General features: G+C 46.6%; 1 protein-coding gene across 1 annotated transcript in view; it reads left to right on the top strand.

Moving 5' to 3' along the window:
• The window catches only part of LOC120848537 (SPRY domain-containing protein 3-like), a 30,130-nt gene that overhangs the window by 1,243 nt on the left and 1,209 nt on the right, over positions 1-27,678 (top strand). Inside the window, exons 2-9 of the mRNA XM_040220531.2 lie at positions 6,669-6,897; positions 9,158-9,367; positions 12,529-12,673; positions 14,205-14,399; positions 18,474-18,623; positions 19,501-19,558; positions 21,282-21,344; positions 24,116-24,321. Coding sequence (XP_040076465.1) covers positions 6,770-6,897; positions 9,158-9,367; positions 12,529-12,673; positions 14,205-14,399; positions 18,474-18,623; positions 19,501-19,558; positions 21,282-21,344; positions 24,116-24,321 — 1,155 coding nt within the window. The 5' untranslated portion in view covers positions 6,669-6,769. The remainder of the gene's footprint in view (positions 1-6,668; positions 6,898-9,157; positions 9,368-12,528; positions 12,674-14,204; positions 14,400-18,473; positions 18,624-19,500; positions 19,559-21,281; positions 21,345-24,115; positions 24,322-27,678) is intronic.

Raw genomic sequence — 27,678 nt, 5'->3', positions numbered from 1 at the left:
CCATATTTTATCTCCAGGCTTCAGCACACTGACTCTGGCTCCCCAGTGGGCATCCATATACTTCTTGTACTTCTGCTGGTATTGAGTCACTCGTCGCAGCTCTCCCAGACCCTTTGTTGGTTGATCGAAGAAATCCTTGGACGGGCCCCCCACAGTGTCCAGCCTTGTCCTTGGATGGTGTCCATGCAATAGTAATGCTGGCTTCTCGCCTGTGGCTGCATGAGGTGTGTAACGGTAGACTCCTAGGTACTCCACCGCGGCTTCCTTTAGGGGACGCAGCTCCTGGACACTGACTTGCACAGAGTCCTTGAACACATGGTTATACTTTCGATCTATCCATTACTCTGGGGATGGTACACCGAAGAGAAGGTGTCTCACACTCCCCATTCTGTCAAAAATTCTTTAAACTCGGAAGAAACGAACTGAGGACTATGAGCACAGACATGTTCAGTAGGGTAGCCTTCACGGCTAAACACCGCCTGTAAAAACGCAATAATTTTTCTTGACGTTACTAGTGCCGTCAAACACGCTTCGGGTCACTTGCTGAAATGATCAATTAGTATTACAGCGTACCGGCAGTCACTTGGAGTATTGGAAAAGGGCCCAACAATGTCTATTCCCACTTTTACCCAGGGAGCAGATGGAAATGCAACTGAATGTAGGGAATTGGTACCACGGATTTTGCAGACTTGTCAACTGCTTGACAAATATCGCAGGACTTAACAACAGCTTCAATGTGCTTGTTCATTCTAGGTTATCAATACATGTCACAAGCCCGCTGCTTTGTTGTTATTCCAGGGTGAGCTTTGTGTGCTAGTTCCATAACCTTCGTAGTAATAGCGGTAGGAACAACAACCCAATCGCCCCAAAACAGCAGGTCTCCACTCTTGGAAAGTTGAAAGGGTGCCAGGTTAGGATGCAGCTCCTTTCTTGGTGTCCAGGTGCCAGTTGTCAAAGCAATCACTTTTTGCAGACGGTTCTCCTGCCAACTCTCTTTGATTAACTCTTGCTGCGATACACACAAAGAAATGGCACAGACAACCTCGTCTTCCTGGGTTTCCCCGGGCACATCAAGAGGCATACGCAAAAGAGCATCTGCCACAAAGTTTTCTCCCTTCTTGAAAACCATGGTGAAGCTGTACGTAAGCAAACAAGCATACCATCTTGCAATCCTGAATGGTCGTTGGCCAGTCCCCTGCAAACCCAACAGTGTCAACAGTGATTGGTGGTCGGTCTGCAGCATAAAATGCAGACCCCACAAGAAAACGTGCCAGTGCTCGCGTGCCCACATGCAGGCCAACGCCTCATGCTCTCCAGCAGAGTACTTCCGCTCCTGTGGTGTTGGAGCTCGAGAAGCAAAGGAGACGGTCACAAGGTCTCCATTTTCGTTCTGCTGTAGAACAGCTCCAAGGCCTTATGCTGAGGCCTCAGTTGTCACGACCACGGGCAGCTTAGGGTCGAACATTTGGAGAGGCTCGCGGGAAAGTAAGGACTTCAGGCTCTGAAAACTGTTTTCCCACCCAGCCGCCCAGCAGAAATGTTCACCCTTGCATAGTAGCTCACATGGTGGTTCTGCCAGCTCTGCATATCGAGGGATGAACTTGACGTAGCAGTCGAACATGTCCAGAAACAATGTAGCATGGTGATGTCTGTAGGTGCTTGAGCCTTGAAAATCGCATCAACATGGCTTTGCATGGGTGACACTCCCCGCTCACTGACAACGTGCCCAAAGAATGAAAGTTCCCAAACGTTGAAGGTGCACTTGTCGTTCAGCTTCAAGCCTGCTTTGCTGCTGTGACGGAGAACTCCATGCACATTCTCGAGGTGCTCCTTTTCGGTAATTCCAAAAACAATGATGTCATCCAGGTAGCAGCATACTTGTTGACATCCCTTCAGGATTGTACATCATTTTCTGGAAAGGAGCAGGAGCCAAGTCAACCCAAAACAAACCCTGGTGAACCTCAAAAGTCAATCGTAGGTTATGAACACCATCAGGTCTCGGCTTTTCGGTCACAAAAGAACTTGATGGTATGCGCTCGATAGATCCAGGCTTGAGAAGTACTTTTCTCCGACCAGTGCTTGTAGCAGTTCCTCAGTGTGACGCAGCGGAAAGTTGTCAATTACAACGCCCTCGTTTACTTCTTTTAAATCGATGCAGAGTTTAACTTTCCTATTCTTTTTTTTCACCGCCGTGATCGGCGAGGCCCACTCAGACGCATCAATTCTCTCGATGGCGCCTGCCTGTAGAAGTTGCTTGAGCTCTTCAGAGACTTCGTCCTTGACGGAAAAAGAAAATCTTTGCAGTTTGTCAGGAACGGGCTGGACTCCTTGACACTCCTACACCTTATGAGCGAACCTCTACGCGGTACCGAGACTTCCTTCAAAAAGGTGCGCTACATCATCTACTAAGTTTCAAGGGAGTCCAGAAGGTATGCACGTGGTGTTGAAACATTTCAACATGCTACCGCTGATCTCAAGGGACAAACAAGCAGTGGCGTCTATGCTGAGTATGTCCGTACCGTTTGGGACAACAGCTGCCTCGGTGGCTCCGAGGCGAGAGCACTGGCCTACGGATCCCCATGTGGCAAGTTCGAATCCTGGCCGAGGTGCCCGCAATGTGACAAAGGCTTATTGCGGAGAAGGCGCCGTGGTAACCGAGCTTTCGGTTGCATGTCAAAGGATCCCCAGGTGGTCAAAATTAATCCTCAGTCCTCCGCTGGGGCGTGCCAGATGCCCGTCGTTGGTTTGGCACGTAAAATCCCCAAATTTGACTTTTGTTTTTACTTTGACCGTTCGGGACAACATAGAAGCATACAGAAGCCTTGCGCTCCTTGTAACCGACAGCAGCAACAAAGCAGCCTGCTATGGCAATGTTCTGTTGCGAAAAATTTAACTAACTTGCGGATGCACCTTGGAGCTGATAAGCAGAACTGAAGTTTCTTTTGTATGTTCCGACATTATGAAACTGCTGACCCTGTGTCAACCAAGAATATAGGGGCATTCTTTTAACTTGAACCGGAATGTAGTTACCGCTCTTCGGTTTATCGTGCACGTGAAGAATACTAACAGCATCCTCGTCAGAGCCATTCAAGCATGCAACTTCTCTGATAGTACCACCTTTGCTAGTGTGACCGGCAGTACTCTTGCAGACAGCACGGAAATGTCTGACTTGACCACATCCAGCACACTTTTTCCCTTTTGCTTTGCATGTAGTGGAATTTGCGAGATGCCCCGATGACCCGCAGCGGTAACATTTCTTCAAAGTGGAGGATGAAGGCTCACCTCCTTGTGTACGCTCTGGTCACTCGGCGTTCGGAGTAGACTTAATGTCCACCACTGGCACAATGGGTTCGGAAATTATGCTCAGTACTATCGCAGGTCAGGCTGCTTCGGTTGAGATTGGAGATTAATCTCTAATCTTAAAAGTTTGTGCCAAGAAAGAATGAAGAAAAACAATGTGGATCTATACAGTGCCGCTAAAGTGCAGTGTCAACTGTAGGTTGTCATAACACTTGAAGGTAATTGTTTTCGTAGTGTATAATATTCAAATCTTGAGTTTGATAGGTTCATGTAACTAAAGCAAGGGTGCAGGCGACCTGGTTCAACACTGACGTGGTAACCCTGGAGCATGGGGAGTTTTGTGTCTGTCCTACGTCCCTTCTTTTCCCCGTGCTCCTCCAGGGTTACCATGTCAGTTGGTAGGTTCAAAATGCTTAGCGGGACGCGATTTAGTGAGTGTGCAGGTTTTTGCCGGTATTTGACTAAAATTATATTTGCGTTCTAGATAAACTATCTGGAAGAAGGGGGAGGGGGAAAGTGGCTTTGTCTCAACGGAGGTGTTGTGCTATGATTAATTTTTGAACCATTTTATTTTAGTACTTATTGTAAACAAAACCTACTTGGATCTGAGGCCTATCTCTAAAAATAATGTTATGTTTGTTTTGCATCCTATTCACTTTCATTAAACGAGGTAATAAGTAATATGATTTAGTATCAAAGAGGAATCCTCAATCGTGATCAGAGAAGAATTCATTTAGTGACATATTTTATTTTTATTTTCGAGTGATGCGCTAATTGATGTCGGCATCGGATCCAAAAGCATGAGTGGCTGCTCTAAGCCAATATTTTGCCTGCTACAAAAGCTCAATGGCCACTTTCATCACTGGAACTCTAGACAAGACGGCTGAACATTCTAGCTACCGGAGGCCATTGCACGGATTAAACAGCAGTGCTGCATCTGCGTTCGCCTGGAACTTGTGTTCTCAGCAATTAAGCGCAAATCCCAGTAAATGCTGATGCAACATGTCTGTTTAATTTGTGTCCCATGCTGGCTTTCAATAAACAACCTGAAGTAAATCTAACACTAAGCCCTGGTTATCTTGTCTGCACCAATATGAAGACCCACGTGGTTGTTTTGGGGTACATAAAATAAACAATATTATTATCAATAATATTTTATCTAAAAGGTGCTGATGCAATGGTCACTTCTGTTTTGGCGAGATGAAACGTACTGCCCCATCTGAGGCAGTCTCGATGCGTGTCTTGAAAGCGGCCTTCAGGGACGTAAGATGTGTTCTTTAGACACCGTTCATTGTTTCAGCTCGAGAATTTTAGGATGAAGGGGCTCGCATGTTTGTATTTGTCTCCCCTTGTTTCATTCTTTCGTGAATATGCATGAAACCTGAAAGAGGTTATACTTCAAGCTGCTGGGGTATAACCGAGCCTGCATCGTGTCTGTGAGCAGTCAGCTGTATAAGATGGGGTCAGTCGGTCTTTTAGCTTCATTGTCAATACTAGCAAAAGCCATCAAATCTGTCAGTCTGCAAATTGTGGCAACCACAACTTTTTTTGATAAAGTTGAGGCTTGGGTGAGTTGGTGCATACTTCGGAATTAAAAACAGCGCGGAAAGACGAGGACCAGACAAAGAAGTGACACGGACGTAGCACTGCGTCTGTGTTACTTCTTTGTCTGGTCCTCGTCTTTTCGCGCTGTTTTTAATTCCAAACTTTTTTTGGTCTATCCATCAATGTGCCATATTTTCTGGGTTGTTACTGGCAGTCTGAACATTTTTTTTTTATTTTAGAGTTCTACTGGCTATCATGTTTGTTTGCAAATATATATGCTTCTATACGGATAAGGACCGAAGTGTTAATGTTGTTTGGCACGCCACCAGACAATAGCGTCGATGACACAGAGGCCAAAATGTTTACCATTGGGGCATTTTACTATGGCCACAACCGCATTGCTATGACCCCTGCGTGGGTGATAAGCAGCCTGTCTCCTAAGGCCCGTTCACACACTTGCAACCGAGTACGACCGAGAGAGTCGAGACCTGTTGAAACCTCTTAAAGTTTCTTAGAGCGAGAGAACACACTGGCACGCTGGCGCCATCTACGCGGTGACCCTGGAACTGCATTTTACAAGAGCGAAGCTTTTGCGGGATTTCTGAGGTCAAATGTGTGTCATACCTATGAGAAAGGCTCGTTTATAACGTTGACAAAAGTTTTTCAAGCCAAGAAAGAAAGGATATTGTGTGAGAGAAATAGGAAATATGCCGGGCCGCCAAGTTTACACTGCTACCCAATAGGGGGTGTCTGTGTGTCCTCTCGTAAGAGAGATTAAGAGGTTCCAAGGCACCCGGTTCTAAGAGGTCGCAAGTGTGTGAACGGGCCTTTAGCCAAGAGGTTATAGTTTTGTTCAAAAAAGTGAATTTTACTGTAAATGTTTAGGTGCGGAGTACCTCAGAAAAAAAAGACATTCTTTGTTCTTAGTAAACACCTTAATCTTGATCTTGATTGCAGCCGTTAGTTTCCGCGTGCTTTATTTCCAGAAAAGGTTGGGAACAAAGAACAATGCGCAGAAATGTCTCATCTTAAGACATTCATGCTATGTTTGTAGCTTCAGAAGTTCTTAAGATGTGCCACAATTGGTATGCCTAAAGAGTTCTTTGGAAACAAAACAGGACTACGGCAAAAGAGTGAGAAAAAGAGAGAAGCTTCCGGTGTCTCGCAACCAACGAGAGTTTCGAGAGCGAAGCGTTGCCATGGTGGGAAGGGGGATGATTCGCCTGAACTTTTCCCTATCGGTGACAAAACTGGCGTCGCATCAGCAGCATTTCAATCGAATGGTTGCAAAACTGTTTGTAAGAATTAGTCTCCTGTCGCAGAATTTTCTCTGACTTCACGCGCGAGGCAGAAGGACGCCGCATAGGGGATACCGAAAAGTTAGCCAAAAAGGTTAATTCACCTACTTGCAACTGCTTACGACCGAGTTGTTAAGACCTTGCGATCTCTCTTAACAAGGAAGTGGCTTATCTATCGGGAAGCCACGGAAAAATTGCAAGGTAACTGTGTTTTCTACTTTTTTTGCACATTATTCTTTCTTCATTGGCTCGAAGAACTCTAGGGCCACTTCATAAGAATGAGAATATTTATGAGCTACAGTAGTGGTACTCTGGGTAACCCACGAGGCTAGACTGGTGAGCAGGGCCCGTACAGACAAGCGTCTGCTAGCCAGCCAGCTGCCCTCATAGGTGGCTCCGGTGTCTATGAAGGTCCTCTCGTAGTCAGAGATCACAAGAAGTTGGTCATAAGTAGACGCGAGAGTGCAAAGGAAGTTTCGTGAATCCGGCCTCGGTTGTAGAAAGTACCACTTAACCGTCTTTCAGAATCGACGAGGGTGCCCGGAAACACGCTGAACAAGAGCATCGCCCGCGTGGTCTCGGGGCAGATGCGTCGCCGTCCGCCCTGCCCTTAGCCACCCAATCCGATGCTGAGGATGGAGGGCGCCCCGGAGCGCCCGCCGCCCAAGCTGGCCGCGGGACAGGTGTTTCGTCCCATGCTCGACATGCGCCGGCTCTTCTCCAGCAACGTCCTCGTCGAGGGCAACGTCCTCCGGTGCGTGGCCACGCATCCCTGTTTCCAGCCTCGTGGGCATCCCGTTTGTTTGTGCTGGAGGGTCGTACGCTTAGATCAGACACAAATGCCGTCTCATTCTTGGGTATCCTCCTCTAATCGAAGACAAATTTTGGCTGGGCGCGCGCTTGGTACTCTCGTCCGATTTGTGCCTCTTGTTTGCCTCTTCGGGGGACCTCGAAAATTCGGCGCGTCTGGAAGGTCTTCTAGCGCTCTATGAACCCGCCGTTACGAAACCTCATAAATATTGTTAATACTATGGTATTTTATATTTTACGAACGGCACTGCAGAATCCTGGAATTTTTTTGTCGGCGTTAGTGCGGTGCCTGGGACTCATCTCTGACCGGTTTGTTTATTGCGACGAAAGCAGCAGTCCCTCGATTAGCGCCCCACGACGTCGTGGAAGTGTCGCGCCGTCGCCAGTGACGATCCCGGCAGTAAACGCGACAGACGCTGTCCTTTTTTTTTGTGTGTGCACTATTAGTTTTTTTTCTTCTAACTTTTGACAATGTAATGAACAATTATTTCTCCAGCGTCGGGTAAAGTACTTGAAGTAAAGTACAAACTAAATTAGAGGTTATGTACTTCGAGTAAAGTAGTAGAGTAAAACCCATTTAAAACGAACCCACATACAGCGAATTATTGTCAATATCAAACTCACGGAAAATTTAAATAAACATGCATTTAAAAAAGTACTTTTTATAATGAACAACATATTGGCTATATCAAACTTTTTCCCCTCGGGAAGGCTTCCAAAAACGTGCAGACAATCGTCTTCTAGCCTGTTCCTTCCCCCCAAAACTATCTATGAAAGAAAGAAAATTCCAAAAGCTCAAGCTGCGAACAAAATTAACAAAGAGAAGCGATTCAGAAAGGAAGAAAACTAAAAAAACACTGCACGCACGCACAGAAAAAAAAATAACTTCATCGCAAAGTGGTTGCCTACAAAGAGAAAAAATTACAAAAGAAAATGAGCTAAAAAAAAAAAATCTGCACGCATGCCAATAAAAAAAAAAAAAGAAGCTTTTCAGCATTTTGTTACTAGGTGGAAGCGAAGAGATGACAGAGAAAGAGAAGCTCTAGCCTTACAACGAACGCATTGTGGAAGTTTGTTGTAAATGGTTTTTGCTATATTGAACTACTTGCTATATTGAACTGATCGTAGCGTTTCCTGCTGTTCGTTATAAACGGGTTTGACTGTAAGCGCAGCAGGTGCAATGTACTTGAGGTAAAGTAACGTAAAAACAATGTACTATTAAAGTACAGTATAAGTACCTTTTAACGCAATCTTTCGCGATAGAAAGAACGTGACTAAGAGAAAGCGCGAAGTCAGCCCCGTAGCTTCTGCGAGCGACCCGTTCATGGCGGAGCGTCCCCTTCTAACGTATTGTACTTCCTCGCTAGCGCCAACTGAGCGAGAAGTAGTGAGAGTTCAAAAGGGCTGCAGGAAAGCTGCTTGAAAGTGAAAAAATCAGTCTCGAGTTTTTTTTTTATTATGGGGGAAAGCTGTCCCCAGTACCAACGGAGCGACGCGTCGTCCGCTCACGTTTCCGGTGAGAGTAGTGTGTCCTTCCCAGTATTCGTTAGTGTCGAAAATACATTGTTTTGCAATACAAATTTAATGATAATAAGTTTGGGGAATGTACTTTTAAGTCGGGAGTTGTACTTGCTTCGAAAAGTACCGGAAAAAAATACCTCGAAGTAAAGTAAAAGTACAGACTCGTAGAATGTACTACAAGTAAAGTGGAAGCTTTCTAAACCTACTTGAACTATAGTACTTTAAGTGCAACATACTTCAAGTACTTCCTGACACTAGATTTCTCATAGATGATAGGCACATTTGATCTCAGAAATACCGCAAGACCTTCACTTCAGTGAAATACATTTCCAGGGTGTGACAAGTATGTAGCGCCCCCTCCAGTCCGCCCGTCTGCGGCCGCCTGGCTCGGCGGGCAACATTGATCACCGCACCGAATAAACGCCGTTGAGCGCACGCCGCTCCGGTCAGTCATCGTCCACCCTCACAACCAGGCTGCGTGTCGTCTCTTCTCGGCGGGTGCTTCGGCCCCCTTCGTCCACGTTCGAGAAGGATCGTGATACAGGGTCACCTTGTAGATGGCGACAGCACATTCTCCCACTGCAGCAGATCCCCAGAACTCAGTCAACTCAGTCGTAAAGAAACGCAAGCATTTGAAAGGGCCTTAAGAGGAAGAATGTTGACTCCCCTCCCCCATGTTGCAGCCGGGAGTCGGAGAGCCGTCCCGGCCTGTACATCGGGGCAGAACCTGCGAGCACGGAGTGCGGCTACTTCGAGATGGAGCTGCTGGACCTGGGCTCCGGGCTCGGGGACCTGCTCATGGGCTTCCTCTCCCCGGCCGACACGGAGGGCTCTTCCGACCGGCCCGACTGGGAGTCGGCCCTTTCGCTCGGCTGCCGCATCAGCCGGGGACGGTGAGCGGCTGTTTTCCAACTTTGGCAATCCGGACGAAGCCCTTAAAGCACGGAGGCGGTTCTGGGGGTGACCAAAACAGCAGTTGGAGCTGAGTCGGCTCTCCTTCTCGTCCAATAGAGTGTCTCCTAATTTTGGTCGTCGTTGGAGGCGTGTCCCTCCACATTGCCTGCTTCACCTTTGGCAGCGTCGTGTCGCCTCTAGAAGCTTCCTACCCCTATGCTTTAATGTGGCTTCATAAATCAACTCAATGACGTATCGCGCGACAATTTACCGCGGACGTGCCCAAAGGTGGTGGAGGCGTGGCATGAAAATTTCTAACAATAAACTTACCCGAGTAAGAAATGAAAAATCAATAACTGGATTTTTCTGCTTTCTGCATTGCTAATTGCACACTTTTACTGGTGCACCAACCGACGGATGGCGGCCTTCGGGGCTCGGCTGCGGCTTGCTGCAGCTCGGCAGCCGCCTGGTCATGTCAAAAGCGGACGTGTAGCCGAAATTACTCGACGAACCGTCAGTTTTATTTGTTTTGTGTTCATTTAATATGTTTTATTGGGAACAAAAAAGAAATCGTGCACTAATCATTTTAGCACTCAGGAAAAGTGTGCCATTTACGATTCGTAAAGGATTCCGGCTTTTGGCGCGACCTGGCAGCTACCGAGCTACCGTAAATTGCCGCCAGCTGTCGGTTGTCGCGCCGGTCAGAAGGCTTGCGGTTAGCAGACGGGAGCTGCAGGTATAGAAAGACAATTATTGTTTTTCTACTTTTTTATGCCAGTAAGTTTGTTTGTTGAAATTTTGATGCGATGCCTCCATTACCCTTGGGCATCTCTGCGGTAAATCATAGCACAACACGTTACCAAGCCGATTTGTGCGGTCCCTTAAAGGGACACTGAACCGAAATATGGATTTCGCAAATTATAGGCCGCAGAAGCGTTGAACGGGGGACGCTACGAACTCTTAAACATCAGTCGTACATCATTCAATATCTCAAATGGATGGCCATACTTTTGGAAAAGAAGGGCGCGATCAAGCGAGGTCTTTGATTGTGGGAAACAACGCGAAAAACAGACAAGGACGAAGACAAAAAACACGGAATCAGCACTTGTCCTGTGTGTTTCTTCTTCGCCCTCATCTGTTTTTCGTGCTGTTTCCTACGATGAATTCCCACCAACTCGCCCAACTTTCCATTCTTATGAGGTCTTTGACATCATTGTCTACCGGGAGAATTCGAGAATGAGAGGAAGTGGCCTCACTTCTCTCCTCCTCCCTTCGGTTCACCAGCTCGACGGGATGTAGCGAGGAGGAGAGGGAATGGGAGAATCGTGACGTGACTTGTCTCGTCGGCCTTGTCAGCCATTTTCAGTCGCGCACTTCTTTTGCAAAAATGCGCTGATTCGTTAGAGATATCGCTGTTTGAGTGATGTCGTTGGGTTTTGCAGCGTCCCCCGTATCCATCCAGCTTTGTTTTGTGAGCGCGAAACTTCGGTCCAGTTTAGAGGCTTCACCCAGATTCGGGACCCTGCTGTACACTGCCTATAGAATTAAGAACAAAGAACCATTTTTTCTCGCATGCTCTAGTTTTTATTTGAAAAAAAAGAAAATTAAACGTAGCGAAGGTTGGAGTACAACGTCTGTTTTTATCTTCGGGGTGCCCAGCCCTCCCTTTGCAATTGTCGACTTGAGGTCCGATTCGGCTACAATAGATAGCTGCATCTGCTTGGCATCATCAAAGGTCGTGGCGAGAAATCGAGACAAAAGACTCTTCCGTGGGAAAGACGGGGGGGGGGGGGGGGGGGTGGGGGGGGGGGGGAATGATGATGATGATGGGAGGGGAGGGGAGGGGAGGGGGTAGTGACGGAGAGGAAATAGTTTTGTTGACTTCCGACAGAGGCTGCCATGAAAACTCTCGTCCACCATGGTTCCGAGGACCACCACGCACAGCTGCACGTCAGGACGAAACGTTTTTATTTTCTTCTCAATTACGCAACGAAATCGCAATATTTTGGGAAAAGGTGGCACGTGCTCTTTCACTTATGCCGAGATAAACAATAGGAAAAACTACCCTAGAATAACGAGCATCCGCCCATTCCACATTAAAGGGAAACTCCGCTTCATTCTTGGTCGTTACCAAACACTGCGACTCTCTTTAGTGTCATCTAGAGAGACCGAATGTCAAATATTATAACGTAATACCGCCTAAAAGATCACTAAACCGGCCGACAAAAACCGAGATGCGCGAAGTCACCAAAATCCGCTAATTTAGCGGGCGACGTGCTGCGCAGCCAACGTTGTATTTCCGTTGTGGCTAACGTCTGTTGCATACGCAGTTTTTTTCTTGGTATTTTCTTTTCCAGGGAGAGCTTACCGGGTGGCGCTACGGACGCGCTCTACGTTTGAGCAAGCAAAGAGGCGAGCCTACTACAATAGAGATCAGTGGGCGAGACAGACAAAAAAAAAATGAACGAGAACAAGAGAAACAAAAAGAGGACGAGAGAGTAGTACGGGATGAGTTTCGCTGACACACCTGCCAACCGGTGCCAACCGACCAGCCGCCTGGGTTGCCGCCTACATAGCCTGCTTCGTTGCTGCTTGCATTGCCTGTTCGCCGCCGCGGCTAGGCCCGCCCTCCCTCCTCCCTCCTCGCCCTTCCCCTCGCATCCGCGTCTTTCTTGGGTTACCGCTAGTAGATCACGTGACCCCTTGTATTCCACGTGGGTGCGTATGCAACTGACGTTGAGAGTACAATGTTGCCCGGCTGTGCCGAAGTTTCAGTTTCGGTTTGCAATTGTGGTAAATAACAAGATCGCACGAAAAATATTTTGCTTTTAACGAGACAAACGGTCTAGGGTTGTTTTGAAGTACTTTTCACGTTTATATCACCCACTATCTCAAAATTTCCGAAATCAAGCGGAGTTGCCCTTTAAGCGCCCATTCCTAAATTTGTAAGATCTGAGAAAATATGCACAGTACATTGATATGTAAAATTGATGACCGGACAAGCTCCCATCCCCCATTTTTCCGCGATTCTTTCGTAATTTTGAATGGGTGCTTGCTTGGTATTTTACGGTAGAAGCTGCAAATGCTTACGACGTTAAAGTCGTTGCCCGTTTAGTCATCATCGTCAACAGCAACGATGCTGGGGTTTTCTCTTCTGCAGCCTTTGGCAGGGAAAGAGCGGCGTCCCGGGTGTGGTGTGCAGCACGGGCGACAGGGTGGGCTGCGGCGTGCACCTGGGACAGGGGGACGGCCACTGCAACTGGCGCACCCTGGTCACCCTCTTCGTCACCCACAACGGCACCGAGGTGGGCCCTCCCTCTCCACCTCCCTTTCGACGACGCCCTGAACGTGTCCCCGACCGCCGCAATTACCGCTTCCCAAAAAGTTGTTCCGCCGCGGGTTGCTCTCCGGCTTGACTGTTCACGGTAGCTTAGGCGGCCGGAGTTGGGAGCCCTCGACGAACGCGGCACCGCATTCTCTCGTGCTTTTGCCGCACTACGCCCAACCACCAGAATCGCAGTGTCTGACAACATGACACTCCAGCCTTGTTTTGACCATTTGACGATTTCCTTTTCCAAGTCTGAGAGGTGTTCAGGCACCGAAAAAAGAACTTTGTCCGATTCCTCGACTCCCCGATCATCCTGAGTGCTACATGTGTCGAGCACTGCCTTGTTTTCCGAGGTAGGACAAAAAGCCAGGAGGCGACATCACTTTCAAACACCAATTCTCAATATTTCAAAAAGAAAGGCGGTAGGGCGTCTGTGATTGCGTTAAAAAACATGTTTTACGAGTGCCGTTTTTAAATAGTATAGCAATGTCGCTTACAAAGCTTGTAAATTTCATAATCGATTACGTCACAAATAAAGAAGCGAGGAGGTGAAAAGAGGGAGAAAACTACAAAAAATAAAAAGGCACATGCTTGTGTGGGGAAATTTTTTTGTGTTGTATTTTATTGCATGTCTACAACTACAACTGGCATCGTTTAAGACAAAAAAAAGGTGTGTCGATGACTATAATTTGCATTGTTTAAGACAACAACAAAAAATATGACCCTCGATGGTGCTCTAAAGATCACATGAAAAGGAAAAATAAATTTTTTTTAAACAGCCGTGTTGGAAAAAGGAAGTCATAAAACGAATTTACAACGGAAAAGGAAAATTTTTAGAGCTATATTTACGGCGCCATACAAATTTGTAGTTGGCACCCACGGGTGCCGCAGAAAAGTGGCCGCTATCTGTCACGTGGTGCTTACGCTCTTTCGGAAGCTTCCTATGGTCTCGAAAATTGACTTGTCCATCTTCGTTTGAAGGGAAAGAAAAAACGAAGATCAATAAGTAACTTTTACAGCTCAAAGGAAGCTCCTGAAAAAGCGCAAGCAGACGTGATAGACATGTGCGCCGGTCGGCAGCGTCGAGAAACGCGTTGAACCGACAGCACACCACGCTCAGCGTGCGGCGGCGGCATGACTTTGAGGTGGCCGCGGCGCCGCCCGACGGCGCACAGGTCTACCACGTGACCCACGGCGGCTCCCGTGGGCACCAACTACAAATTAGTTTTGCGCTGTAAATATGGCTCTAATTTTTTTCTCTGTTGTAAATCCGTTTTATAACTTTGTTTTTTTCCATCTAGGCTGTTAAAAAGATTTTTTTTTTCTTTGCATGCATTTTTTAAGGCAGACTGTCCTAAGCAGCTGAAAGTGTGTGAACCAGCCTTTAGAAGTGGTACGGAGGCGAATAAAGAGGGGAAGTGGATCATAGGGGCCGGATCGCTCTCGGGCTTCCACGACAACCCGGTTCTCCGAGAGGGAAGCGTGCACAGCCACTGTTGCCTGCCCAGGTGGCCCGGTCGACGTCCCTCCTGTCGGGGGGCCTCCAGCCGGCCGTGCTGCTGCAGGGGGCCCAGCGGGTACGTCTGCTGGGCCAGGACCCCTCCTCCTGCGGCCTGGGCTCCGGCCTGGAGGACGCCCTCATGTGCGTCGACTCCCACGAGGAGGACTGGCTCAGGCTGCACGACGTCCGGCTCAACGGACCCGTGAGTACGGGGAGGAGTTGTACCTGCGAGGATCGATCGAGAAAATGAAACACGGTCTTTCGGCCCGCACGAGTGAACGGTGCATTGCAGGAAGCCGAAACTCTGTGAGAATGCGATGCCAGCGGTGGTGGTAAAATGCGAAAGTGTGAATGCGCAATGTTACCTAAATTGAAAGATACAAAAAAAAAAAATTAAAGGAAGGTTCATTGGTGGATCTTTAGGGAAAGCATCAGCATGACCCTTGAGAAACGGCACGCTTGTCCCACTTTGGGAAACGCTAACGCTGACCCCTTCACTCTCGGCTTTCTCTTTTGCTTCCTCTATTTTTTCCGCCTCTTTTAGGGGCCAAGCTCTTTAGCTCCTTGTCCGTCCGGCGCCCGTGCTCGCATCGATCTTGCTGGTGCTCGTGCTCGTGCTCGTGAGCTCACATGCTCACAAACAAAAAAAAACGAAAAAAAAAAAAAAAAATGTTTGCGCAGTTGACAGGATTTGAACCTGTGCGGGGAGACCCCAATGGATTTCTAGTTCATCGCCTTAACCACTCGGCCACGACTGCAGGACGAGTAAGGGGCTCTGAGATGTGGTAGTAACTCAAGAGCTGGGGTTCCTGTCATGGATAAAACGTTGCATGTAGCCGCTCAACGTCTATACAGGAGAGGGCGCTGCAAGCAAATGCGTATATAATCGCGTTAAACTTTGCGTGCTTTGGCTCAATGTTTATGGACGAGTGGACGCTGCAATCAAATGCTCAAATGCGTATATAACCACGTTGCATACCACACATTCTCTTTCTGACATGGATGATAACGAACGAAAGGCTCGGCATGCTGCGGCTCAGCGTCTATGCAAACAAGCACCACCAGAGTTTTGCCCCAATCAACATCATTCACCATGTGCAGGTGCGGTCAATTTTTTGGCTTTGCCATGGGGTCAGTGTTGTCATTTCCCGGAGGAGGATGTGTTGGGCGTTTCCCATGGTTCGTGCTAATGCATCCCCTCCCCTTTAATTCTTCCTTTAATTTTTCCTTCCTTTAATCTTTTAACACAAACCGAGGATCTTCCTTTAATTTTTGTAGCACCAACAGAGGCATATGCGCTTCGCACAGCTGCAAGTTCAGGCTCGCCCCAGTATACGCGTGCGCATTGGCTTCCACCCCATGACGTCGCTCCTTCTCATCATTGTCCCTCGCTACCCTGCTCCTCTCCATGCGGCACGCTTCCCTTTCCACTGTTTTGTCCGCAGATGGATGCCATCAGATTTTCCAGTCATGTAGGCACTAATGCGGTCACGTTAAAAAAAAAAGAAATCTTTTCTATGAGCCAATGTCCACTTGAGCCCACTATTCATCAAACTGAAACTTAAAATATTTCGGTGAATATCTTGTCAGTAAGTAAAACAATATTGTTTTCTTTCTTCCTGACAAGTTTTTTTTGCCGCGATAAATGCTCTGATCGCACGCAATCTCAAATTTTGGTTCTATGAACATGGGTGGGTGTCAGCTCGTAAAGAAATTTTGTTCATCGGCGGTATGGCCTCCGCCGATAGCTTTCGGGATTTGTAACCGAATTTTAAAAGTAAAAGAAACGAGTAGGCTTATAAAATGTACGGAAGCACGTCAATATCGGCCAGACTCAACGTCTTGTACACCGGGTAAACGAAGTCCAGCTCCTGGAAGAGCTTGCGGCACACTACGCCAAACCAGGAAACCGGTGCTGGGAAGCGAGCCGATGCGAGATCGCGGGGTGGAGCCATCGCCCTGACGTCAAGGTACACCTCACCCAACCAGGGCGCGGTGACCGCAGCGACGCTTGTGTTCGCTCTCGGGGCTTATAAAAGATAAAATATATAAAAAAAGGCACGTTGGTATCGGCTTAACCCAGCGTCTTGTACACCGGGTAAATGAGGTACCGCTCCTTGAAGTGCTTGCGGCACACACTGGCTAAACCACGAAACTGGGGCATGGAAGCGAGCCGGATGTGAGTTAGCGAAGCGGAGTCCTTCCCCTGATGGTCACGGTACATTTCACCCAATCAGGGCGCGGCGACCGCAGCGACGCTTGTGTTTGCTCTCGGGGTTAATAACTATACATGTCTGGAAGTTTAAACCTTATCCTTTGCGGACTATTTACATTTTCAGATTGCGAGGATCTGTTGTTTTTTTAAGATAATTATAATGACAAATTGCCAAAAAATTTGTAAATGGCAGGTTTATGTTGGTGATGATTTTTGTATGCAGCAAGCTTCTTTGTGGGATAATGAAGCGAGCATTTTTTGAGGTGCGATGTGTATAAGAATTTTACATGCGGACTATTTGCCGGGTGCAGACTATAGTATGGAATACACAGTACAAACGAAGAGTCAGTGCACAGGGCTCGTTTAATCATAGAACGGGAGCACGTACGGTGCTTGCAAGCCGTCCAGATCAAGATACATTGAATAGGAATATTGAGGGCAAAAAGTTGTCGCCTTTCTTCTATTTGGTTTTATTTTGGCGCATCCGCTTTCGCAACATACCGACGGTATCGGGCTGGGAGGTATTTAACAGAGGCTCTTCATCGGATGATGAGCTTTCATCTTCTGAACTGAATTCTGGGAAGCGTTGAAAATCTGAATCTTGAGGGCTGGCATCGTGACTGTCGCTACTACAAGAGCAGCTGACACGCGAAGCGACCATCTCGCGCCTGTTTTATGTGCGGAGCGTCCAATTTCGGATCTATAAGTAACACCAGCAAGGCAAAACAGGGAAACTATAAACAAGGTTTATTGTTTCCGAAAGACATAACAGACAACAGCACGTTTCGTGGCGCATGCGGTTTGGCATTTAGGCGGGAACTTTGAAATGTGTAATTGCCGCCAAACATGTACAGCAACGACTATTGAAGTGTTTATAATGCACTGGGAAGCTCCTCCCACACCCTCTTTACAGCCAGCTGCTGTCCCTTGCAATGCGGAGCTGGTCCACTGCCAAAGTTATTGCACACTAATCGCGTGTGCAGCCATTTTGAAGATGTCGCGCCGACGTCCCATAACTCGTCACGGTCACTGCCTTTCTTAGTTAGTCCATGGAGCAATTCAACGCAGACGACAGACAAACTGACTGACGACTGGCTATAGGCTGTTTACAACTACCCATTGGACTGGTTTACACAAGATTCCCTGCAGCGATTCTTACGATCTTGGAGCACGACGATGAAACAAAGAAAAACAGCAGTCAGCACAGCGGCTGTGGGGTATGATTTGTCCGGAATATTGTAGTTGCATCCATTCACAAATCACAACTAACGGGAGTCATAGCTTATGCCTAGTTTCAAAGGGACGCGGCTATATCCTCGCTGACGCCATTTGCAAAACAGTTGCTAATGGCACTGGGTAGGTACTTTTTCCCCTACAAAACTGGTCACATGACCTCAAAATCCCACTTACGTGCTGGGAGGAACGGGTGCATTCACCGGCTAATGGCCCCAGACGTCTTTATAAAAGAAGACCGTCCTTTAGCCAGGAATTGAAACCTTGGACCTCTCTCTCCATAGTCCGAGGCTCGCCTGCACCTGCGGAACAACTTGGATGAGTGTCATTACAATTGCTATGTATTCGTGTCGCAGCAAAACACTCGTGATCAAATGATCACTGTGAATCGTCTTATCTAATAAACTACATTGATGTGATCGTGTGACCTAAGGATGTCACGTGATTTACCAGAGTTACTCAACCAAGTAAGGTGATCGTGTTGCATGATTTCACGTTACATCACACTCACACGAGCACGTCGTGTGGCTTCACGAGAGGTTGCATTGCAATTGAACATGAAAAATGTGCAACTTATCTCAATTCTTTGCATAAAGTTGGGAGACGCAGATTGTGTCGGTCTAAAATTGTTAAAAGATTGGGTGCCAATACACAGCTCAATCTTTCAAGGGCCGAAAAAGTCAGACGTGCAGTCTATTTTGTTATTTTGTGTTTCTCTTTTCTTTTTATTCAGCCCCAATCAGAAAGGGGCATTTCGAAAACCGCACTAAGGCCGCAATAAATGTGCATTTGGTTTTCTGCGATCCTACGTGCGTCACCTTACTGCAGGTGCTGGAGTACTCTGGCCGGGGGGCCAGCATGGTGGACGTGGGACTGGCCCAAACTCGGTGCCCCCTCAACACCACCAGCCACTACTACGAGCTGGAGATCCTGGACCCTGGGGAGAAGTGCTGCATTGCCATCGGACTAGCCCACAAGGTACGCCTTGAATCCAGTCTTTGTCGAGGGAAGAGCGAGAGCTTTCAAGGCTGTCGATCGAACGTGGCATCGGCCCCTTTGCCTTTGACGTGTCGTTGCCTTCGGCTGCTCAGTTTTCTGCTCCCCGTTTTTGTTGGACGGATGCCCCCCGTGGAGCCAAAGATAAAGCTTTGCGACTTTCGATGTAGACGGTCGTGGAGGATAATTTTGGTTTTAATAGATGGAAACTGAATACAATGCAATGCACCTTCGTGGAAATTGCGCCAGCCTCGACTGCGCAGCACGGAATGGTCGATGCCGAGATGGGCAAATGGTTGCCTGAAGGCCGTCCTCACATTGAATAATTGAGTCCGCTTTGGCGTGCATAAAGAGGGTGAACAAGCTCAAAATTTAAGTGAAATTACTCGCATTTGTGTATGTGGAATGTAAAGTAATTTGTGGGGGAACATCGCATTCAGCGAGAAATAAAGAAAACAATGGGCCGGGCAAGGCTTACGTCTTGCCCGGCGACAACTTTTCTTGGCAATGCAGTGAAAGATACAGGCACGCATTCCCACTCCCATTTTGAGCACTGAATAAAGCTGTGCGCGGGCTCTCCTCCTCTCCACTGCATTGCCAAGAAATGTTTTCGCCGAGTATAGGTACTTTCTGCCCCCCCCTCCCCCCCGCCCCCGCCGGTCATGTGGTATAAAAAGTCCCTCACTTTCGCCAGCAGGGATCGCCACATTCAGTAGCATTCCGTCGCATCCCGTCTTCGGGAAGGTTTGAGTGTGGTACCGCTGTACACAGTTGCCAGTCGCTCCAAGTTCAGAGGGGTGCAATTCAAGTTGGCTGTTGTTTGTTTGTTTGTTTATTTATTTGTTTATTTTCATTGCAGGACTACCCAAGGCACAGGCATCCGGGGTGGAACGAGGGGTCCATCGCCTACCACGCGGGTCTGTGCTCTCATTCTTTTTAGAACTGGCGTTGCTTGGGAGGCAGATTTGTCGCATCCACTGCGTCGGTGTTGTAGCCCCCTTCACGCTCGTGATGTTGTAAAAGGCCCCCTACAATTAAATATTCAACGAGAATCTTTGTCGGGCTAGTCGGTGCATTTTCAAGAAACTTGTAAGTGCAAACAAAGAAGGATAGAAAGAAGGGGACACTGACGAGCGCTTGTTGGTGTCCATCTCTGTTTGTGCTTTCGAGTTTCCTGGGTACCGTAGAATACTGCGCATCCGCCCATACCACATTAAGCGCCCATTCCCAAATTTGTAAGATCTGAGGAAATATGCGCAGTACATTGATATGTAAAATTGATGACCGGACAAGCGCCCATCCCCCATTCTCTCGCGATTATTTCTAAATTTTGAGTGGGCGCTTCCCCGGTATTTTACGGTACATTTAATTGGAACTTTATGAAACCAGTCAGTTCTAATTTATTCATTGGAAGTTTGAATTGTCCGCATAATGGGAAGGATGGAATGCAGTCACAAGCGGGGACGTCTCAAACTTTTGTCGAACCCTAGGTTCGACTGGTTACCTTCTAATTTTTATCAAAATATGAAAGAAGTTTGGCACCTTGAACATTGTTACCAAATGTTTTCTGCAATATATATACTTGTAAGACTACGCTCGTATCATTAGTTCATTTTAAGCATCCGATCAGTCTTCAATTGCCCTCTACTTGTATTTCATATTGGGTAACCTATCATAATATCCCATAAGGTGGCCCACTCAAAATGAGGAGACAGATGGTGAAAAACATGGGGTGAGCTATCTTTGGGGATGCCACTGCAAAACTTTATCAAAACTTAATGATAAGTGCCGGGGAATCCGCTACAAACCACATGACACAGGAACTGATACCACAGATCGCGGACACAGCAAATTCGCGTTTCACGATGCAGTAAACATGCAGGAATTCGCTACAAACTCCTGTGTCACGGGAAAGGATACCGCAAGTGGCCGACGCAGCAGATTCACGTTTTACGGTGCGAAGGACTTGCAGAAACCTGCCGAGAACTCGCATCTCACGGGAACGGATACCACGTATTGCGGACGCAGCAGATTCAAGTTCCATGGTGCAATAAAGATGCGGGAACCCGCTAGAATCATGCCTGTCCCGGACACCGATATTGCACGCGCAGATCGCAAACAAAAACACGGAACTACGCTACAAACCCGCATGTCATAGAAACAAATACCGCAGATCGCGGACGCAACAAAATCGCATTTCACGATGCAATATACATGCGGGAACAACTCGCGCGTGTTACTTACAGCTAAAGCTTAAGCGGACAAAAACACGGGAAGCCACAATGAACTCGCTTCTCGGACACACCGGTACTGCCAATCGCGCCATTGGTACGCGATTCCTGTCTGACATCGCTTGACGTCCAACGGGAGTCGGGGGTGGGTGATGTCTCGGAATTTTTATGTTAAAGATATTTAGCCAGAAAAACGGGATGGGCGATCTTTTGGGGGAGGGCGCCCTTATGGGATTTTACGATATATCTGTATTGCTCGTGGTCTCTTGCCTCGTGACTGCCAACATAAATGAATAAACACCTTTGGAATTTCGAACCTCTGTCTAATCCACGTAGGGACAAAGGCAAAATCTCTGTTTGAAATGGCACAAAATCTAAAGACTTAAAACATTTGTATGGCTTTTCGCAGATGATGGCAAGATCTTCGTGGGGAGCGGCGAAGGATCCTGTTTTGGTCCCAGGTGCAAAAAAGGTGATCTTGCAGCCTCTCTTCCTTTTTTTTTTTTAATGTTTTGTTGCTTTTTTTTTACGAGAGCCAGTGGCATCAGAAAGCATAATTTAGATTGAATGTTGGACCTATCCATTTTGCGTGCCACATCAATTTCAGTGTATCGGGATTCAAGAGTAATTGAATAAATGTGGTAGACCTCCACAGGTGTGAAAGCCTATAGAAATAAATTGATGTGTGGGAGTTGCTGCCTGTCTCATCTATAAGCTCCCAAAAGCATTTTCAGTTGTTTCATTTTAACCGGGTCGTACATCTGTTTAGTGTGGTCTTCCTAAAATTGTCACAGGAGTTTACCATATTTTATTATGATTTAGAAGCAGGTTTCATTTACAAATATCAAATGAAAAGTTTAATTGTGTAATGTTTTTTGGCATGCATACAAACAGTCAATACTCATGGGAGCAAGGTGAATGTGTTGGCTGCCTATTTTGCTCCTATCAGCGATCTGTCGGAGGAAGGGAAAGGTGAAAAATTAGTCAAATCAGTGAAGAGTGCAATTTTTTACAAAGAATGCGAATGCGAGAGGGTGATTCTCATTGCATTTTCATTTCGTGTGCTTCTCTTGAGTAGGCCTACTCTCATAAAGAAAAATTGTTGCTGAAATCGCTGCACAGATTGTCATTGAAATACAATAGCATTTTGTACCATCTTGTTCAAGGGTCATTCTCCCGAAAATTAAACATAAATGTGACTGTCAAGTAACTTTGAAATGCCTTCCTCCCATCATTCCTAAAATATAGTTTGTATAGCATAGCATCAGGGTGTCCTAAAACCAAACATTTTGCAAGTTCTCATAATTAAACCTATTTTAGAAAAAAAATTAGTTTAGATTGCATCCTATATGAAATTTCAGCATTTGTTTTGTATCTGCTAACTACCACACAAATTTCAAACGTGTGAACTTTTGTTTTAGCAAAGTAAACTTTTATAGGTTTAACTTAAAAAACCACTTTGCTTCATTTTTTTTTTAAACAATGCAGCTTTTTTTAGTATCACCTAGGAAGACTACACGTCAAATATTACAACCTAGTTCTGTCTAAATGTTTGTTAAACGGTCCAGCAAACTTTGCAACGCGCCTAGTTGCCAAAATCGGCCGACTCGAGCGGGCGAATTGAGGCGCAACCAACATCGCAGTCAAGACTATGGCGTGGGCGTAGCCAACATTGATCTAAATGTCATCACCATTGCCCATTTTTGCTTCTTTTGACTTCTCCAAGCAAGTGTAACGGGTGACGTCAGCACCGTTTCCTCTCGGCACTCAGCGGTGTCCTCGTGATCGGCGTAACGCTCCTGTGCAGCGCACTTCTTGGGAGTCATACAGCCGTCCCACTGTTACCGCCGTCTCCCACGTTACAACTGCCGTCGTCGTCTCAACATTTGTGATTATTGTCTTGCGGAGTTTCGTTCGCATTACGGGCACTACGTGCGTAGACGTATGCCACAGTTGTGCAGGCGTCGTCGAATGTCGCAGACACCAAAACGTGGCGAAGAGTGCAGTGCAGACGACACTCGCGCCTGGCACACGCCCGCCCCAATCCCGCCCATCGTCGCGTAGAGGATCATGTGACGTCTCGTTTCATGTGATAGCCATGTTCTTGGCAGCCCGAGGTCAATGTTGCTGGACGGAGCCGAAGTTTCGGTTTCGATTTCTGCTCGAGTTTAAAATTTGTTTTAACAATATATATCCCATTTTTCATGAAGCAAATGTCTCAGTGCCTTTTACTAATGCTTCTAATATAAAATCCCTCATTATCCTGAAATCTTTGGAATTGAGCGAAGTTGCCCTTTAAAAATTGTAGACATATGTCAGCTCCAATTTATGATGTGATCTCAGTGTCAAGTGTTGCTAAAGTATTTATATTTTTTCCAATTTTAAAAAGAAACAAGTGTGACCCCGACTTGAATGTCAAAAGTATAACGGACAATGTAAATGTCGTTGGGGTCATTGGGTTGTGCTATGGCCTTCCCCAATGACTCTGGAGAGGCACAAATTAAAGGGCACTCCGGCGTTTTCTTTATAATCCCCGATGTGCCTAAAAATTTTCTATACAAACTAACAAACAGTGCTAAAATAGTGACCCGAATATTGGGCCAACATAACATTTTTTGCCGTAGTTATTGAATTTACTATTTTGGTCCTCACCGTGTTTTTCAAAGTGAAAGTCTCTACTGGCAACAATGAAAAAGTGACATCAAATGAAGGCAGGGGTTCACTCTTTGACCAATAGACCTTGTTCCCAACTGATTACTAGCAGTTTCATAGTGCCAAATGAATGCTTTCGAAGCTCGATCCAGCACCCTCGCAGGTCCATTTTTAGACTGCCTGCTCAACCCACCAGCTTGCCTTCCCATGACGTCACAGCATTGAAAAGCGCGGGTATATTCGAATGTTGGTTTTAGCATCATTTCCACGTGCCGATTGCTCAATAACTATTCTGAATTTATCTATACTAAATAGCTTATCTGAAAGGGTGAAGACCTGTGATGCCGAAAATATAGTTAGTGGGGGAAGTCCAAAAAATTGCCAGAGCACCCCTTTAAGCAAGGTTCTATATTTGTTGTGTTACACAGCAAGAATAGAACCTTACTTAATTTGCACACCTCTGGAGTCATAGCATGCTCAGCCCCGCTGCCGTGCACATGTATGTAGGGGACCTCGAAGCATTGATGGTTGAGAACCACTGCTCTAGCAGGTCCCTAGACGTGGTCTCGATGCATTGTGCGGCATCCGCAGGGGACGTGATGGGCTGCGGCATCCTGTTTCCCCGGGAGTATGTGGCCGAGGAGGAGGAGTGTGGGGCAGAGGAGCGCCTCCTGGACAACAGCCCCTGGTCCCTGGGGGGACCCGACGAGGACAGCGACAACGACGAGGGCTGCCACTGCTGGAGGGAGGCCGATGACCCCTTTGGGCAGGAGCCCCCCGACGCCATCCTGGTTCAGGTGAGGAAATCAAACGCTGGGAAAGGCCTGCGGAAAGGCCTCCAGAGAACCTTCGGCAAAAGCTCGGAAAGGCCTGCATGTAAGTGGGCTAGCACTGGGAAAGCCTTGCTGATGTTTGGCAAGTAACAGGAACGGTCTGCAGTTAACAATGGGCTAACACTGGGAAAGGCCTGTAGACAGCCTTTACCAAATGCTCGAAAAGGCCTGCATATAACAGTGGGCAAACACTGGGAAAGGCTTGCAGATAACAGTGGGATAATACTGGGAAAGGCCTGCAGATAACGGTGGGCTAGTAGTGGAAAAGGCTTGTAGATGTTTTCCAAATAATGGGAAAGGCCTTCAGACAATTTTTGCCTCTCCTCTCCTCGGTGAACTTTGTAAGCGCTTTTTGAAGCTCGAGGCAAGCGTTAGTTTTCGGACCGCGGAAAGATCTTCAGTCATGGCTTGCAGTTCTGCAGGTCGTCCTTCCTCCATTCTCACCGCCTGCCACTCAATTTTCAGCCTGCCAAATAATGGGAAAGGCCTTCAGACAATTTTTTCCTCTCCTCTCCTCGGTGACCTTTGTAAGCGCTTTTTGAAGCTCGAGGCAAGCGTTAGTTTTCGGACCGCGGAAAGATCTTCAGTCATGGCTTGCAGTTTTGCAGGTCGTCCTTCCTCCATTCTCACCGCCTGCCACTCAATTTTCAGCCTGCCACTCAATTTCCGATTTCTTTGACAACGGATCTGAAGCCAGTCGGATCCTTCGCCGAAAAGATTGGAAACTACGAAAATCGTTGCCGTCAACAGCAACTCGCGTTTATGGCGACGACGTCTCGCACGTTGCCATCGAACACGATTCAACGGCAACGAGCAGAGCCTTGCTGCCGAATCCTTTGGGAGCAATGCTTTGACGGCAACACATGCACAATTCGTCGAATTGACGGCTCAGCACAGCTGCTCAGTCTGCAAAAACAATGCAAAAATGGCTACCCGAAAAAAGGAGAAGGTGGGGAGAAAAAAACGCCTAAGAAAGACCGGGGAAGAGGGACTCCGAGGAAACTATCCCTACAACTTCATGTGCATTGCCGTGAAGCCTCACTTTACCTTTGATTCCTTATAAACTTTGATGCGGGTTATACGCGAGAAAATATGGTACCAGATAACAGAACCTCCTGGGGTAGACGCATTTAGGCAGGAACTTTCAAATGTGTATAAATTTCAAAATTCAGTGCCATCTGGTGACTCAAAAAATAGTTTCACTTTTGACAAACTAATGGCAGCCATGAGACTGTATCTCATTGGGCACCGTCACTTTGGCACATCCGTGCAGATAAAAATTTGCTTTCCAATCACCTCGTGGTTCTTACTCGATTTTTTAAAGTTTCAATGATGGGAATACAAGAACTGACCAGTACAGAGTGGCGACCCAGAAGTAGGGTTCAATGTTTTCGGATAAATCCGAAAAAATTTTATGAACACTCCCCGGTATATTTTTATCAATTCGGATTTGTCCGAAAATCTCAAAATTTAGAAATCCCTACAGCCAAATCAAAAAAAGAAAGAAAAAAAGAGTTTGTTTACGAATAAATTTAATGAGAGCATAAGGTCAGTTTCGTTTAAAATCTTGGACTACTGACAAAAGGGGGTTTACCTTTGAGCTCGTCGAGGTTGGTTCAGGAAAATGGGTCATGGTACCTCTGGGTCATGACAAAGCCATCGTTTAGGTTTACATTTTGGACCATACTACCATAAAAATGCCGCTGAAGCGTCCACTTCGTTCAGGCACCCATTATTAACATGATCCAAAGTTGGGAATTCAGGAAAATATACGCTAAGCACCCAATTTGACAGGACAACCGCCATGTCTAGAATAGTCCAGTTTTCCGTGAAAGTGGGGCGGGTGCACCCTCGGTCTTTTACGGTAGTTGTGCTTCTTAGAAAGAGAGGTGGTGTTTTCATAACATTGAAAGCTATGAACTCTAGATTTCGAAGGATAGGGAGGGCAGCTGAATCTTCCATGCTTCCATGCAATCACGTCCAGGAACTTAGTTATTTGAAAAAATTGACTGTTATTAAGGCTAAGCTTTCTCGCAATATTTGTCGTTAGTTAATATGTCAATGACAGCGGCAATAATGTCAAATGCAGCTGCAGAAGTATCATTCGATACAGATGAATTTAGGGTATGCCTGTCTGTGGACCTTTTGTATTGTAACAAAATATTGAAAAATTAAGGACAATGTAAAATAAACTTTGAATGAAAGAGAATTGGAAATCCAACAAAAAACTATTCCGATAAACCTCAAATATTCAGGGAAAAATAAACTCAAAAACCCCCTCCCGAATTTTACGAGAAGTGAACTCCGAAGACACTGCATCCTACCCATAAGCACCTCGATTAAATTTCCATTATCCAAAGGTTTTAGAACCAAACTAGCTCCGAAATAAACGCTTACACAGCCATCGTACCTAATTTGTGCGTCGCATTGTACCGACATCTCGAACGCACAGGCCTCGCATGTCCTACACTCATGAGTATTTTCTTCTCCCTTCATCGGGCTCGAGAAGGCCACCATTAGTTCGGCACAGACAAAGGAACACTGAGGCGACTGTAGCGGCTAAAGCCAGTAGGTCGAATTATGAAAAGCCAGCAGACCGCCAGAGGATTGACGACGTTTCAACGGATTTTAAAGGGGTACTCCGGCTTTTTTAGAGCTACCCAAAAAAAATTGCATTTTCCGAATACCCGGACTTTAGTCTTCACGCTATGCTATTTATTGTCTCGAAATTCAAAATAGCTATTGAGAAAACCGTAAATGAAGATGAAGCTGAAACCAACATTCAGATATCCGCACGCTCTCCAGTGGTGCGACGTCACGAATGCTACAAACTTTCAGGTCGTACAGGTAGTTTTGAGCAGAATATATGTCGAGCGTTGTTCGGTTCTTGTCAGTGAATGAGCTTTCAAGCATTCTTTTCCCATCATCAAGCGTCTTGTGATCATGAACAAAGTCTTCACCCAGAAAGTCGTAAACGTAGAAAGATGTTTGAACAGCAGTAGAGGCTTTGTTGAACGACGTTTCCGGAAGAGACCTCCCTTCTTCAAGTATGCAGAAAATACAGTTGCAAAGTATTTTTAGAGAGACCAGAGGAGAGAAGGAACATAGGAGAAAGCGAAAGAAAAAATGACCGCATCTCCACGTGGTGAATGATGTTGATTATGGCGAAGCTCTGGTGGTGCTGATGATACTGATTTTGTTCATAGGTAGTGCTGATGGTGCTGATTTTTTGTTTTTATTGCTCATAGGTAGTGCTGAGTTCTGGGTTGCATTTCGACTTCATTATTACTGCTTTATGGTCGGTGAAATGCAGAGCCAGTG

This window comes from Ixodes scapularis, unplaced genomic scaffold, assembly GCF_016920785.2.
Source record: "Ixodes scapularis isolate PalLabHiFi unplaced genomic scaffold, ASM1692078v2 ptg000658l_1__unscaffolded, whole genome shotgun sequence".
Taxonomy (NCBI): Eukaryota; Metazoa; Arthropoda; class Arachnida; order Ixodida; family Ixodidae; genus Ixodes; species Ixodes scapularis.
Note: the sequence above shows the minus strand (reverse complement) of the source record. Positions and strands in the feature narration are given on the sequence as shown.